The sequence below is a fragment of the Nicotiana tabacum genome, chromosome 5 (assembly GCF_000715075.1).
Source record: "Nicotiana tabacum cultivar K326 chromosome 5, ASM71507v2, whole genome shotgun sequence".
In the NCBI taxonomy this organism is placed as follows: Eukaryota; Viridiplantae; Streptophyta; class Magnoliopsida; order Solanales; family Solanaceae; genus Nicotiana; species Nicotiana tabacum.
This window is the reverse complement of record NC_134084.1, coordinates 8,030,532-8,047,766: the sequence shown is the minus strand read 5'-3', so window position 1 is coordinate 8,047,766 and position 17,235 is coordinate 8,030,532. Positions and strand designations below refer to the sequence as shown.

The following is a 17,235-nucleotide window of genomic DNA, read 5'->3' as shown; positions in this document are numbered from 1 at the left end:
TATTTATTTATAATTATGAGCACAATTATCCTTTCACATAATCATACTACTCTTATCTGTATCGTTCCAAATTACCTAATATCACGGAACACACAATTTATTTTTTCCTAAACCCTCCTTAGTTACATAGACAGGGTCAGAAATTGAAGTCTATGGGTTCGAAATTCTATTCTTTTAAGCATTGTCGGCTCGATGGAGTACGGGGCCTAAAGTTAAACCGTTATTAGAGGACTTTGGAGACAAATATTGTTAATGCCATTTCTCCCTGAAAAATATCATAATGTTTGAAACTATGCTATAATGATTATTGAAATGGTTGATTACAGGATTTTCTTATTAATATAAAAGTAATTATTTAAAATATACTTATTATATAATATGGCCTAAAGCCTTGGCTTTAGTTGCCCTGGGGTTGAGCCATCTCAGCTCCCGAATCGTACGTGAGCTGTCTCGTACGGCAATTCTTAAGAACTTGAAGTCCCCTTTCTCTAAATAGAAAAAAATGCATTTACACGACAAAAAAGACTTTTATTAGATTCTAACCAAATAACTTGTATATATTCAGTAGGTTTCTTAAGATAATTTATTATTAGAATTACAATTATTGAGTTCTACTGAATCAGTAGACTATATTCACACTACCCACCCTAAATTCCACTTGTGAGATTTCAATAAATTTATTATTTTTGTTGTCGACCGAAACCGTAACCTATATTCTAGCTCCGCCCCGCCTTAACAATATTAAGAAAGATAAAAAGAGGGTACTAAGTACTAACTACTGGTAATAATTGATTGGAATCATTTTCCTAATTGTCTCCTTGTAGATGTTTTATCCTTGCAAATCTCCAACTATCCTATTATCTCCACATGTCACATTTCCATTGGCCACCTAGATATCCTCAACTACAGACAAACACACATCTTAACTTGGACCCCACTTTTACACCCTCTAATCAAATCTCCACCGTCCATCACACAATCATGTCCTATCAAAAATCACCGTTGACTTAACAACGAAAAACAAAAACCAACGGTTGTTATTAATTCAATCTTCTTCTTCCTCTCTGCTCCAAAAACTCTACCACAATATGCACAACGACGCCGGAGAAGAAGAAGCTGAAGAATCTAAAACAACTTAAACGACATCGTTTTGTTAGTTTCTCGGTTCATTATTAGCTCCCGCTAATACACGCTTCCGGTTTAAACCGGAGACTTTGTGTAAATATGGAGGTACCGGTGCTAGCTCGGTGTACGAATACTCCGACGACGTCGTTTATGGGATGTAAAGTGAGTCAATTTGATTTTCCGATTAGGAGAAAGCTAAATAAGAGGAATTATAAGGCGAAGTTTTCAGTGTTAAGAGTTAAAGCTATGGCGGAGAGGTCGAGTAGTGGTGAGGCATCAGTGGATGCTAGAGAGAGAGAAAGTGGAGGTTACACGGGAACTACTATGGAGGTAACAACATTTAATCAGAGCTTTAGTGATACGCAATTGCCTGTTTGGGAGAAGATTGGTGCTGTCGTCAGACTCAGTTATGGAATCGGTGAGTTCTCAACTCGTTTTGCATTTTCTTAATTTTTTTTTTTTTTTTTTCTGTTTGAGTTCTGGTTTCCTTTTTGAAGACTATTTTTGGGAAAAAAGCCAAGGAATATTCATATAAGTTGAATAGATTCAATGAATTCAGAATTTTATTTTATGGCTTTTGGTTTCCTATTCTTTGGTCAAACATTTGGTATATGAACCCACTAACCCGACTAATTTTGATTCGCGTCTTAAAATCTTACTGTGGAAGATTTAAGTGTTCTTTACAAAGAGGACTTCATTGTCATAATTCGAACTTGAAACTTTTGATTACGATGTAAAAGAATTTTTATCATTCCAACTAGGGCGGTTCGGTTTGGATCGATTTTTCCTTAAAAAGAAACCAAATCAAGTAAGTTGGTTTTTCAAATATTAGAACCAAACCAAACCAATTAAGTCGGTTTTTTCTCGATTCGGTTTATGTCGGATTTTATCGGTTTTTCATGTTTTTTTTGGTTATTTGTCGGTTTTTTCTTAAATATAAGACATACACTACCAAACATATATTCCGGCGACCACATTTTCAACGTAACACTATCAAATCAATTGCCCTTTGAGAAATTTATTATTTACTAAAATATATTGATGATAATTGAATCAAATAGTGATGAGTAATTTAACGACTCAATTTAAAAAATATTTTTTTTAACATAAAATGGATTCTTACACTTAACAAAAGAAAACTACCAATCAAACTAGAATATAAAGGTAAAGAACTGTACTAAAAGTGCAAACAATTAACATTTACCATAAATTTTTGAAATTTTCTATAAAAATATACATATATATAGGTGTAATAATAAATTTGAAATAGCTACTCCTATAGTCGGTTTGGTTCGGTTTTTTTCGGTTATTTTTTTATTAAAATCAAAACCAAACCAAATTTGATCGGTTTTTAAAATTCAAAACCAAAATCAAACCAAACCAAACCAAAAAGTATCGATTTTTTTGATCGGTTTGGTTCTGATTTTTCGGGTTTATGAGATAGTGAATTTACAAGTGATTCTTGGAATTGCAAGTAAAGGGAAAGGGTTTTTGTCCTTGTCAAAAGGGAAAGGGTTGTTGCATATCTTCTTTTTGCTTTCTGTATATGTCATTAAAGTGCTTCTAAAAGTGGAAAAGCTAAGGTTTTTCTTCTTCCTAACTTTTAGGTTTTATTGTTGGTTGGACAACAAATGCCAAAAATAAATACACTGCAATAATTTTGCAGTCAATTTAATCATTTTTCCAATCACATGTTAAGTGGTACTTTGTTTCCTAAGTAAGAAATATAAGCAATTGTCAGGAATAGGATTGTATTTATATCCTATAACAACAATAAAATTTCTCCAGTGGGGTCTGGGGAGGGAGGCTGTGTCCGAGAGACCCTCAGCTCAAGAAGACGAAAATAGACAATAAAATGTATTTATATCCTACTATAAATAAAATTATTAATGAAACAATTTTAGATAAAATTGAATACTTTCGTTGTTTTTGCTCATACTTGGCTATTGAGGAAAACAGAATTGTCGTTAGGCAATTGTTAGTATGCATTAGAACAAGTGTAGATGTATTTTAGAATGATAGAACATACAAATTTATTTACTTTTTTAAGAACAGTATAAATAAATGAAGTGATTTTAAAATTATTAAGAACATGATAATAGAAGAAAAATAGGCGAAAATTAAAAAAAGAATAAAAGTGGAGCCGAAATTGATCATTCTAATGCATGTGGGCTAACTTTGAATAGCTTTAAACTTAGCAACTTATTGGTAATTTTTATTTTATAGAAATCTTTTGTTCTTTCTTTTTCCTTTTTTTAATAAACCAATTTTATTTGTTAACTCAACTACATGCTTCTGTAGAATTACATTTAGAAAAGCTTTTTAGTCCAAACACTACCAAAAAGAGTTAAATGCTAAATACAAAATAAACAAATAATAACTCCATCCCGTGCCACTTAATTAGAAGTAGAATTGTACTTACAGGAGTAATTTGAACTTTGGCAATAGTTGTTAAAATATGTTCTAGCCTAACTAGCAGTACTAAGGTCTCAAAATCTTTGATATCTTGATTCTAATCTTCCTCTAAAAAAAAAAAAAAAGAAAGTAGTCCCTATGCGCGGGTCCGAAAAGGGCTATTTTATGCAACCTTACCCTGTATATCTGCAAGAGGCTGTTTCTACGGTTTGAACCCGTAGCCTCGTGGTAACAAGACAACAATCTTCCTCAAAGAAGAATAGAATTTAATCATTATACTTGAGTAAATTGAACATTGCAATTATTATCATAGTACATATCCCCAAAATGTAGGATGTTGATTGTAATACTACATATTCATTTTTTTCTTCCAATGTATTTATTTTTTATCCTTACTTTTTTAATACGGTGTTATCTTCCACTAATATATATCGGATAACTGTGACACCACAGATAAATATCACCTAGTGTTTTTAATCCTGTGTATTTGTTTGTTTGTTACATTGTTTATTGCATGTATTTCTTCCAGCCTTGTATGAGTCCCATCCCATTAAATTTTTTGGATATCTTTAGAGAAGAAAAAGAAAGACCTTCAATCATTCTCTGATGTTCAGTTTGTTTTTGGGATTTTTACACAAATAGCCGCTCGGTTTTACGTTTACTTTTTCTAGCCGGTATACATAAATTATACACTGATTTAACATTATTTTATATATATAATTTAAGTAACTGAGTGGGCTGCTATTTAGGTTATTTCTTCTATGTTTTTTTTTGAACTCAGGCATATACGGAGCAATGGCTTTAGCAGGAAAGTTTATATGCTCAATGACAGGAATTGACTGCACAGGAGGGTTCAGTCCATCATTAGATGCCATTGTTGAAGGACTAGGATATGCAGCTCCCCCGATTATGGCTCTTCTATTTATACTAGATGTATGTTCAACTATTCCCATTTCTTTCCTGCCACAAACTGTAACAGTCCAGCCATTGGTGATGTTATCTGCTTGTGTGGCTTTAAAACACATTACTAGGGTCGTCTGGAACTTGCTTTCTTATATGTCAAGCATCCCTCTCGTGTTTTGTCGATGTGAAATTTGCCTAAGAGTGTTACAAAAATATATTTAACAGCATTCTTGGTTTACTTAACTTGCATTATTTTCTTTCATCCACATATGGCTTCACTAACTCTTAGAAAAGATGCAACAATGTTAACCTTATACTCCCTCCGTTCCAGTTTATGTGAACCTATTTCCTTTTTGGTCCGTTCCAAAGAGAATGGTCCTTTCTAATTTAGCTTAAATTTTCAATTCTACCATTAATGAGAAGCTTTTATAACCACACAAATATTCTGGACCCCATTCTGACATGTTTAAGACCACAAATTCCAAAAGTTTTTATTTTTTCTTAAATTTCGTGCTCAGTCAAACAGGTTCACATAAATTGACACGGGGAGTATTGCAGCCATTCTAGCTTTGTCCATCTGACATTCTTGGATTATATAACCGATGTTTTATAATAAATTGCGGTGTTTATAGGATGAAGTTGTGAAGCTATCACCTCATGCTCGAGCTATTAGGGATGTTGAGGATGAAGAGCTGCGGAATTTCTTTTATGGAATGTCACCTTGGCAGGTAAAAGATTTCTCAATTTCAGCATCAATAGTTATGTCACAATACAGTGAAAGGTTGATACTTAATGGATTTTGATGCAAATTTGTAGTTCATTCTGATTGTGGCTGCTAGCTCTGTTGGAGAGGAACTTTTCTACCGTGCTGCTGTCCAGGTAAGATATATATCATCCATATATAGCCTGCAATTATGAATTCGTTAGTCCAGTTGCAGCCTTATTTTTTGGATCAATAATACTCCATTTCACTACTTTCCTTCACGTGACTTAAACTCCCACCCGGTGTCAATATTGGTACCGTGCTTACCCTTTCATGTGAATCAGACATCTAACCTAGTGGTTGGAGGTGAAGGCAGCTCACCAACTAATCAAGCTTCTCTCTTCAGCCATCTATGTTAAATTGTACAAACCTTGCATTTCCTACAGTTTTAACTAATAATACATACTCTGAAAACCATTTGGTGAAATTTTCTGCACTTCAGTTTTCCAATGTATACATTTATTTTGTTAAAAGAAATAATAGAGAAAGAAAGAAGAATATAGAAAAACGTAGAAACCAGAAAAAGGCTTGAGGTGTGTAGAACACTTTATCAAAAGATTGGTTATCTGGCTCGAGGGATAGTGATCTTCGGGAATACAAACCACACTTATTTGAATGTGATGATTGTTGTCTTTTGCCTGATCTAATTCACTTTCGGAAGAGCCAACTACTTTCTTATTTATTGGAAATAATCTCAAAAAGGTTGAAATCTTTTCAGAATAGACATATCTTTTGTTAATAACCACTTTCATATTACAATCTGTCCAACAATATTATCAACAGACTAATTATTTTTAACCTGTCAAACTTAATGGAAATGCATGGCAAAAAAGTTATGTTTCTCATAAGTTATGTGATTCTTTCCTCCTTGCTCCTCTCTGATTATCTTTTAATTACAGGGAGCTTTAGCTGACATTTTCTTAAGGGGCAGTGATTTTGTGACTGATGCTAGAGGAATGGCGTCATTGGTACGTCGGATTCTATTTCTAGACATCCTTCTCCAAGTTAAATATCCAAAAAAATTCCATTGCTCTGACACATTCTGTTTCCTCAAAATGTAGACTGGTGTTTTGCCACCTTATGTCCCGTTTGCTCAAGCATTTGCAGCTGTAATTACAGCAGCTCTCACTGGTTCTTTATATTATATGGCAGCCTCTCCAAAAGGTCAGTTTCATAGGGTGCAGTTTCAAATCCTTCGTTGTACTCTGCTCGAACATGCTTAATCAGTTGGCTATTTGCTGTTTCACTTTCAGATCCTACCTATGTTGTTGCACCCGTGTTGAAGTCGCATTCAGGCCGTGAAGATCTAAAAAAACTCTTTGCAGGTTTGACCTCTCTCTTTGCTCATGACAAAAGCAAGACAGCTACCACTTGTGATGATTTGAGTCCAAGCCTTGTTAACATAATGTAATAAATCTGGGGATTCAGGATCAAGGCAAATAGATATATTTCTACAGCTGACTGACTAAAATAAGAGATAAAGTCTGTCCCTTAGTCTAGTTTATATCCACAGCTGACTAAATAAAATACAACTGTTGTGACCTGCTTTGTATCAAAAGAAAAGCAAAGGGTTTACGGCTTTACACAACAAGCAAAACGGCTTTCTATCATAGTTGCAAGGGCCAAACACACTCCTGATCATCGTTCTACTGCATCTGGCCTGTCCTCTAGGCACCTTTTATAGAAGGCAGGGAGCGTGATAATATACCCGCTTCTTTTGCTCCATTAGACCTTCTCAAGCTTTTTCATGTAAGAATAGCTTTCTAAACTATTTTAAATAATATGAGACCACCAAGCCTATAGGCTAGACTCTCCTGTCAAAAACAACGTACCTACTTCTCATTCTAGGTGTTAGCATGTAGTGAAGACTGAAGAGTCCCCTTTTCTGTATATTGAACTATGTTGCCCGAACTCTCAAAAAATGTAGCTAGGTGTGCATCGGATCATCCGTACAGGTGCGGCAGCATTTTGGAGAGTCCATGCGACATAGAATATTGAAGGGGGTTGCTTCACAAGTGTCACCGGAGAGACGGAGGAGAGATTGGATCAAAGAAAAATTAGTTTGAGTTGAGCTTATTGAGGCAGAATTGATTGATACGAGTTTTTTTTTTTTTTTTGGGGGGGGGGGGGGGGGGAGGGTAACGTTTGGAGAATAGTTAGTAGTGGAAACGTCCAGCTCATATTTTTCATGTGTGTTAATTTTATCATCTACCTGAAATGTTTTGCAGCTTGGTACGAGAGGCGACAGATAAAGAAGATATACTCTCCGTTACTAGAAGCCATGTTAGCGCTTTACCTTGGGTTTGAATGGATACAGGTAACATAGATTTTCGTTTTATTTATTGGTACTAGTCATCAAAGGTTGTGTCGACATGAATTTTATGTCAGTATAGCTTATTTGTTCTTACAAATGCAACAGACAAACAATATTCTTGCACCTATAATCACACATGGGATATACTCTGCTGTTATTCTGGGACATGGACTTTGGAAAATCCACGATCATCGGAGAAGACTACATCAGAGAATCCAAACACTTAAACAAGAAGGTAATAATTCAAGAAACTTGTAAAGTGCCTACAATAGTGAGAATCGAATAATTAGCTTGCTTGCAGGAACCTTTTGAACTGTAATTTGGAGAGGTCGTAGTATTGTATAAATCTACGTAGCATATACGAATAATATAGGTGTATGGCTCAAGTCAGTTGTATACACTAGGCTAGCAAATATACACTAATACACACATCCACGTTATATTGTACCTCATGTAAATTCTGACCTTATATATGAGAAAGTCACTTCTTTCTTGGCTTCAGTAATTATAGAACTATTATAAGCCTCAGATTGTATTAAGACAAATAAATTCTGTAGTATGATAATACTTTTTCTTTTTTTGGTTTAACAATCTGTTATTCGTCACTGGCCGAGTGCCATATGGTATACAAATTCACTACTCATTTAGTGATGGTTTTGCCCTTTTAATCCAAATTTACTTGATTAACTTCTTTGTTTATCTAATTTGCTAATGTCAAAAGTTGAGTAGGATTGTTGTCTTCTTTTAACAAAGGAGTGAAAGGGAAAACACTGATGTACAAGATTATTCAGGAAAAAATAGAAATGGTCAATTTCTGTTAGTTTTGCATTTTCCTTCTCAATGAATAAGTTGAGAATATATTTTAGACGTTAGTACTTTTACTGTAGGTCCTATATTTCTAGGAGTGGATTAGCCTTCAAAAATTTATAAGTTTAGAAAATATGCTGAACGCCTGATAAGTTTTTGTTGTATTTTGCATAATATTGGCATGAAATGAGTTTAATTGAGCGATATAGTCAGCGAGATTTATAAAACCGATTCCAACTTGTTTCAGATTGAAAAGTAGAAATTGTTCTTATTCTTCTCAATGAATAAGTGAAATTACATATGCTTAAGAACATGAATTTCAGGTTTGCTAATGAACCAAAACAATTGTAAATCATGAAAATAGCACGTGCTAGCTAGTTTTCGGGCTGGTAATTGAAAAATAGTCAGTATTTGCAAAGTCATTGAAAAATAGCCATTATTTTGCTGAAACACGGAAAGTTCCAGCATAATATGCTGGATTATGGAGCTCCTGCGTATAAACTATCACCATATTATGTTGGAACTCTAGCACACGGAAAGTTCTAGTATAATATGTTAGATTATGGAGCTTTTGCGTATAAACTTCTAGCATATTATGTTGGAACTCTAGCACATGGAAAGTTCTATCATAATATATTAGATTATGGAGCTTCTGCGTATAAACTTCCAGCATATTATGTTGGAACTCTAGCACACAGAAAGTTCTAGCATAATATGCTAGATTATGGAGCTTCTGCGTATAAACTTCCAACATATTATGTTGGAACTACAACACATTATGCTGGAATCTCATATGTAAAAAAATCGAACTCCATCATATTATGCTGGAATTTTTCCTGATTTTTAAGGGTATTTTTGTTCAGATTTTCTTTATATTTATCATCTGTTATACATTGAGTTCAATTATATTCTTAAAGTTAGCGAATTTTCACATATTTTTTCTTGTCATTAGCTGAGCTCTAGTGTAAACTCAGTAAAATTCACATGTCAAAATACGTCGAAAAGATCCAAATATAATTATCTATTTTGACTATGTATTAAAAAATTAAAATGAGATTGGAGCTCCATTAGTGTCAAAAGCAAATACGAGACTTTTTCTAAACGATATGGGGTAAAATTAGACCCCAAAGTATAATAAAGGATAAAGTTACTCAATTTCAAGCAGTATTGAATAAAAATAAATATTTTCCCTTTAGAAAATGTGTACCCTTGTGGTTAATTTTGAACGGATTTCTTTTATCCATATTCGATATTTTGAATTCTGTAAACAAAAAAAATGAAAAAGTTGTATTGATACCTCTATGTAATGTGTCAATTATTGTATTTCGGGATAAGCGGCTAATACTAAAAAAGAATAAGCGAAGCATCAGACAGCCTCTGTGCTCTGCCCGCTCATTTTCGTCATTTTGAATAAAAAAACATTCGGAATAATATATATATCATAATTTTTTGTTACAACCATGTGGTATTCAAAGTAAAAATTGCACGGGGCATCCTATTTGGTCGCCCTCATTTAATCTATACCCATTTTTTTCAAAAGTTTTAACTTGTCACCACTTTTTAAACAACTTCAGTCTCTTTCTCCTCCTCCTTCTCCTCCTCAAAGTTATATCCGCCCTCAACCGCTTTCTTTTATGGAAGCGCCGATCCCAATTAGTTTACTAAGAGGTCGTTTGGTAGAGTGTGTTAGAGAAAATAATGCATTTGTGTATTAGTAATGCTTTGTTTGGTACACTTTTTCAACATATGTATAACTAATACAAGCATTAGTTATACACTCTATTTGATATTATCCTATGTATAGCTAATACATAGAAAACCATGGCATTAGCTATACAAAGTCTATTAATGCATGCATTAACATGGTTAAAGACAAAATTATCCTTAAAGTCCCTTAAGTTAAAGAATATATAGGACATTTTTGTAAACAATTAAATTTCTTAAAAATTATGCAATGTATTTTAATTTTTAATACACCACACCAAACAATGCATAAGAAATAATCTCTGTATAACTAATGCTTGCATTACTAACCCATACATTACTAACCTCTGCATTACTAATGCACCTTATTTAACATTATTTTTATACGCCCTGCCAAACGACCCCTAAGTACATTAAAAGAAAAATAAGCAACTGATTTGCAAGGATTGAGTTGGAACATCAATTCAAAACTTCAGCAGGAAAATTTATATTGAAGTACCAAACACCACTGAGAAAGAATTTTACAATAATTGGTGAATTGGAAATTATGATAATTATTGCAGAATTTTCATACAATACGTCTCATTCCACTTATTTATTAACTTGATTAAGACTCGATCTTGGTCCAATGATTGCACCACCAGTGTTCATTATTCACTTGATTAAGACTCGATTATACTTCTGGCGAAAGATGGCAAAATGAATGTTGCTTTGTGAATCTGAAAAAAAAAAAAGACAAACGAAAACTTCAGCTCTAGAGCTCTAGAACTTCAGCTCGACAGTTACAAAACAAAAACTTTAGCTCTAGAGCTGAAGTTCGCCAGTTACAAACAAAAACTTTAGCTCTAGTGCTGAAGTTCGCCAGCTACAAAACAAAAACTTCAGCTCTAGAGCTGAAGTTTGCCAGTTACAAAACAAAAACTCGCCAGTTACAAAAACAAAAATTTCAGCAATTACAAACAAAAACTTCAGCACACTTGCTACTTTAGTCACGTCTACTAGAATGCTGAAGTTTTGCGTGATTGTCTTTGCTATTTTAACCCCGTATGCTGAAGTTACGCGAAAAAATGGGTACACTTATAAAATTTTTTTAAAGCAGGCACAAGTTAAAACGTGACTGAAAAAACGAATATAAATGCAAATGACCCGTATTCAAACGCGACTTCAACTTTCGTAAAAAAATTTCTCTAACTTCAAATACATATATTTTTTTCAATTTCAAGTTAAATATAGTGAAAACATTATTAAACTTTTTGTGTAAGTACAAAAAGTTTTCACGTGGGAGCGTGAAAGGAGATGAGAAAGGATAAAACTTTTTTGTTTTTTTATGAAAGTACAAAAAATTGAGGCCTTTTATGACAACTGAGCCATATGATCTCCATTGATTTATGTGCCACGTGAATTGCACGTGAGCATGTGTGCAGTCTGTCCCTTTGTACTTATGAGTTCGATTTAACTTTTTACCTAAACCCCACAAGAAAATAAACTAATATATTCGATTCAATTCAATTTTTTTTATTATTTTTGTGAAATTTGTGAGTGTGTTATGACTTGTCAATGATTTATTAGTTCAAACAAAGTTTTTAAGAAGTTCCAAATTCTTCAAAAATTCTAATTTATATGACACTATTTGATTGGATATACTGTAAAATAAATTATTAAAAAAATACTCCATCCGTTTCAATTTATGTGAACCTATTTGACTGAGCACGGAGTTTAAGGAAAGAAAGAAGACTTTTGAGTTTGTGGTGTAAAATGAAGCACATATATTTTGTGTGGCTATAAATTATTGCATAAAGGTAAATTGTTTCCAAATAGGGAAAGAGGTCATTCTTTTTGGCACGAATTAAAAAGAAAATAAGTTCACATAAATTGAAACGGAGGGAGTATTAAAAAAGATAGTTTTTCAGAGAAACTTAACATGTAAAAGTATAAATTTGAACATTAAAATAATATGATTTGTTTTGAAGTTGAAAGGTGAAAGCCATGGAGAAATGGTATTCAACATCTTGAGACAATTGAAAATAAAAATAGATTGTAGTCTATATTATATTAGAAGGAGGGTAGTTTGCAATATAGTTATGCTAAGTGGCGTCTTAAGAATAACACACATAGTAAAGCAAGACAAAATAAATAAGAATTTAGGAAAGACTTAGGATAAAGTTAAAAGGATAGGAAGAAAATATAATGCATTAATTTTGTATCACATTCGAAGATTTGGAAAATCTTCATTTTTAATTGGACTAATAAATGCCTAAAGTTATGGAAAATCCTATTTAAAACTACTTTGCCGCTTTAATTTTAGGCATTTAAAAGGGTTATTTGCAAAAAATATATATTTGAAAGGGTAACATTGAAAGAATTTTATTTGAAGCCTACGTGTTTTTTCTAATTTGACATTGAGTTTTTGTAATATTGTTAACTTCTCGGAAAATCGAAAAATTTATAAACCAATTTCTAAGAGAATATGTGTGTGTGCATATATATATATATATATGTGTGTGTGTGTGTGTGTGTAAAAATTATTACAACAAAAAAATACATTAATAAATAATATATTATAATAAAAGTAGCAGACGAAGATACAAATAATTTTAAGTTATGGGTAATGCAATACAGACAGGAAATTAAAAGAAAAAGAGAAAAAAATATGTATAAATAAATAATTTCAATGTAGAAATATATGGAAGGATAAGACTTATTTGATTTTTGAGAAGAGAGTGTGTATATATATATATATATATATATATATATATATATATATATATATATATATATATATATATATATATATATAGAGAGAGAAAATTTGCATTGTGATTAAGCCAAGTGACAACCTACGTTTATAAAGCCACTTGGCAATTTAGGAGAATATTAATACTAATACTTAATTTAAATTAATTTATTTTTGAATCTGAAGGAAAAGAAAGTGAATATTTTTGTAAAAATATTGTCTACCCTATCTTAGTTAATAAGATTTTAAAAATTTAAATTGAAAGATAAAAACAACGCCTATATATTAATTAATTATAAAGATAAAAATATAAGTATTATAAAAAATATGATAAATTTAAACATTAATATGAACAATAGAATTAAAAAAATTAAAAGAAAAAAAAAGAGAGAATAAAATATACAAATAAATAATTTCAACGTACAAATATTTGGAAGGATAAGACTTGAGTATTTGATTTTTGAGAAGAGAAAGTATTTTAAATAATAATGAATAAAATTTACATTGTGGTTAAGCCAAATGACAAACTACTATAAAATTACTTGGCAATTTAGGATAATATTAATACTAATACTAATTTAAATTAAAAAAACTATTTTTTTGAATCTAAATGAAAAGAAAGTGAATATTTTTGTAAAGATATTGTCTACCCTATCTTAATTAATAAAATTTTAAAAAAAATTAAATTGAAAGATAAAAACAACGCCTCTATCTTAATTAATCATAAAGATAAGAACAATAGAATAAAAGTAAATATTTTCTTTTTACTAAGTTAGACAAATCTATAAAGGAAAAAGACGGATTAGATTCGATCAAATTTAATTTATAGTAAAAATAAATGACAATATAATAATATTATTTAATAAATAATGTTGTAACCATAAGCAAAGCAAAAATGAAAAAAAAATGTGTAACAAATATATGAGAATAAGAGTTATTTGAATTTAAGATGAAAAACAAAGTATTTTTTAAAAATTTTGTTAAAATAATATGATTTAATGTGGTCAAAGAAGACACATCACAACATGACATATTCAGTATTATTTAATATTGATACCGAAACATAATGCAAGTACTAAAATCTAGGAGTTCGGTTGTTTAATATATATATATAATAAGATTTGAGAAATTTCTGCTTTTTTATTAATATTTATTTAATGATTATATATAACTTTTATCTAAAAGATTAATATTTTAAAGTTATTTGCACATAAATCAAATAACTCAAATCATAAGTTTGTGTCCGCGCTAATACTAGTATAAATTAAGACGAATTGAATAAAAATAGTAACTGTATTTGGTAAAATTTATAAATAGCCAGTTTTTAACCCCTATAATAAAAAAGCAATTATTTCACTGGAATTTTAATTTCTACAGGTGAAACTCCACATGTGAAAGTTGACACAACAAGATAGTGGTTATTTTTCAAATGCATGGACTAAAAAGTGGCTATTCATGCTATTTCTACAAGTATGTTAGTGAATGGAATTGGGCTTATTGAAAATTTTGTGGGGAGAAATTCAAAAATAGTCAGATTTACAAGTGATCATTCAAAAAAAGCCCAAGTTTCAAAAGTCATCGAAATTTAACCATTTTTCATGTAAAGATAAATCTGAACGAAAATATTATTCAAAATCCGAAAAATACTCCGGCATAATATACTGGGATTCCAGTATAATATACTAGAGTTCCAGTATACTGTTGGAACTCCAGTATATTCCAGTATACTTTGCTGGAACTCCAGTATAATATATTGGAGTTCCAGCAAAGGTCCAGCATAATATGCTGGAAGTTCATGCACAGGTGTACCGAACTTCAGTATATTATGCTGGACCGATCTCTGTTACAGCAAAATAGTGACTATTTTTCAATGACTTGACAAACGCTAATTTTTTTGAATGAACAATCCAAAAACTGGCTACCATGCTATTTAAGCAATTTTGTGCTGTTCGGGCCCAAAAGAGATTGATTGCGGGCCTGAATTGACTTTGTTTATAGGGATTTTTTCCTAACTATACCATATATGAAACCTTATTACCCTAAATGTGCATAGTTTGTTAATTACCCGCCCAGTCCACACTTTAACTACAATTTATATACCATTCGACTATTAAGCATTAAAAGGGCAGAATATTCCCTAAAAACGCGCTAAAATTAAGGAGAGAATCTTGGTGTTAATTGATTCTACATTAAATTCAATTTTTAAAAGGGATAGGAGATTTCTCATCTGCGTATTTTTCTCCAGAACTACAATTCAAATTCTCGAAAAAAAAAGAACGAACAATTTAAATTTTCGAGTTTCAACAACTCAAAGTTGAAAAAATCTGTTCTTCCATATATTTTCCACCATTGATAGCCATTAAAAAGCTTGAAAGCTTTGAATTCAAATTTGAGTTTTCAAAAATCATTATTTGTTTGGATTGGGTGTTGTTGTAAATAATTCGGAATATGTTTAGGAGTTTATATCTCAATTTTGAGGGGTTTTGGTGAATATTAGACTTGGTTTTGACTGAATTTCAGATTGAAACTCGAAGAAGAAGAAGAAGACATATTTCCAGAAATTGTAGATAAATTGTAGAATTGTAGATAAATTGTAGATTGGGAAGATTAAAACTTCTACAAATCTTCTACAATTATGTCGAAAATGCCAATTATGCTACAATTGAAATGAGAATTGGGATATTAAAATTCAATGTATCCAGTTTGTAGATATATACAAATTTGCTACAAAAAATCTACAAAGAAACTACAAATCAGTTTACGTATGTATAAAGCAGTATTGTTTTGAAGGGTATCTACAAAATTACTACATTTATAGTACAATTACAATACAATCTATGTTGAAAAAAAAATGTTGACTACAAAATTTTCTCTTTATCTACAAAATTTCTACAAATAAACTACAAATCAATTTTTTCAGGATTGATGAAGAACAAAACAGCAGAAGATGGGCCACCAGAGTTGCTCTTTATTCATGGTGACCATACAAGTAAAATTTCTGACTTCTCATGGAACTCATGTGAAGATTGGGTCGTCGCTAGTGTTGCTGAAGACAATATACTACAAATCTGGCAGATGGCGGAAAACATCTACCACGATGAAGATGATATACTCAATGAGTCTCATCTCTGTATTTTTGAGAAGAAGAAGGAATGGAGAAGAGAAATAAATGGGAGGGGGAAAACGAATATGGTCAGATCTTAAGAATTAAGGGGAGAGAGAAACGTGGGATATATGGATACCTTTAATTAAGGAGTAAAAACTGCCCATTAATTAGACCCTTAATTAAGTATGGTATAAGATTGGTAATTTGGTATACGGGTTTGTAATTAAATCAAACCTTAAACATTGAGGGTAATAAGGTTTCATATATGATATAGATAGGTAAAAATCCCTTGTTTATAAGGATTAGACTTTCAATTATCTCGTCAATTATAAAAGTAGAATTGGCTCTAAAAAGAAATTTTCGACAAAAATAACATTGTAAAGATAATTAATAGACAAACTGTATATTTTTTTTACACTATTAGTATAGTTTAATTTAATCTAAGATAGCAAGTTAGTTTATATTATTTTTACCAACTATCAGTTAGCTGATATTTATATGTCATTAGCTAATAAGTGATTTGATTATATAAATATTTTTTAATCATAGAACTTAAGCACTTTTTTGACAAGGAGAAAAAAGAAAAGAAAAAATGAAAAGATATTATTTATCTAAGCTCATTAATCATCATAATAAAACGACAATGTGTTCCTAATCAACAACATGTGCCGTTCATTTTCATTGTCTTAAGTAATATATTTTTAATTAAACCCTGTCTTTTTAGACCCTTTTAAGATTCCACGCACCATGAAATATATAATTATGCTATAAAACAAGGTTGTATTTATTTGATTATATTTTAATTAGTAGGGCCCTTTCTTAATGGAATACACAATAGTGAATAATTAATTGGAGTTCATCACTTTGGCTTTGGTAAAAGCAATTTCTAAAGCTGATTTGATGTATAATGTGTGTTTTCCTATTCTATGCATTATGAATTTTAGTTTTTTTTTTCTTTTTTTTTTGGGGGGGGGGGGGGGTGGTGAAGAAGATTTGGCAAAGTGATGCACTAAGATTTCTAACCAGTCATTTTTAGCCTTTTACTCATGGCACTAGGGTTTCTTTCTTACTCACTTTTCTTAATGTTGATAATGTTTCGTCCAGCTAGCGCACACTTCAGCTATTCTAATAGGTATATACTATCTCCTAATATATAGATAACACATAACTTCATCCATCAAGGTTTAGATATGTGACAGTTCGGTGCATAAGACATTCGGCGTTCACGTAGCATCCGAGAAAGAGTTACTTTGCAAGAAGTATGATATAGACAACCTACCCTAATGCAAGTATTAGTGGCTGCTTCCACGGCTGGAAAGTGTGATCCATAAGTCACGCGGAGATAATATTACCGTTTGTCGAAG

The 17,235-nt window shown here is 31.5% G+C and overlaps 1 protein-coding gene across 1 annotated transcript; it reads left to right on the top strand.

Annotated features, from left to right (window-relative positions):
• Positions 1-978: 978 nt before the first annotated feature.
• LOC107821626 (uncharacterized) lies at positions 979-8,025 on the top strand. Its single transcript, XM_016648062.2, has 9 exons — positions 979-1,543; positions 4,322-4,473; positions 5,076-5,171; positions 5,260-5,322; positions 6,106-6,174; positions 6,268-6,370; positions 6,460-6,531; positions 7,435-7,523; positions 7,626-8,025. The coding sequence occupies exons 1-9, from the start codon at positions 1,225-1,227 to the stop codon at positions 7,776-7,778; spliced, it is 1,116 nt and encodes a 371-aa protein (XP_016503548.2). The 5' UTR covers positions 979-1,224; the 3' UTR covers positions 7,779-8,025.
• Positions 8,026-17,235: the final 9,210 nt, after the last annotated feature.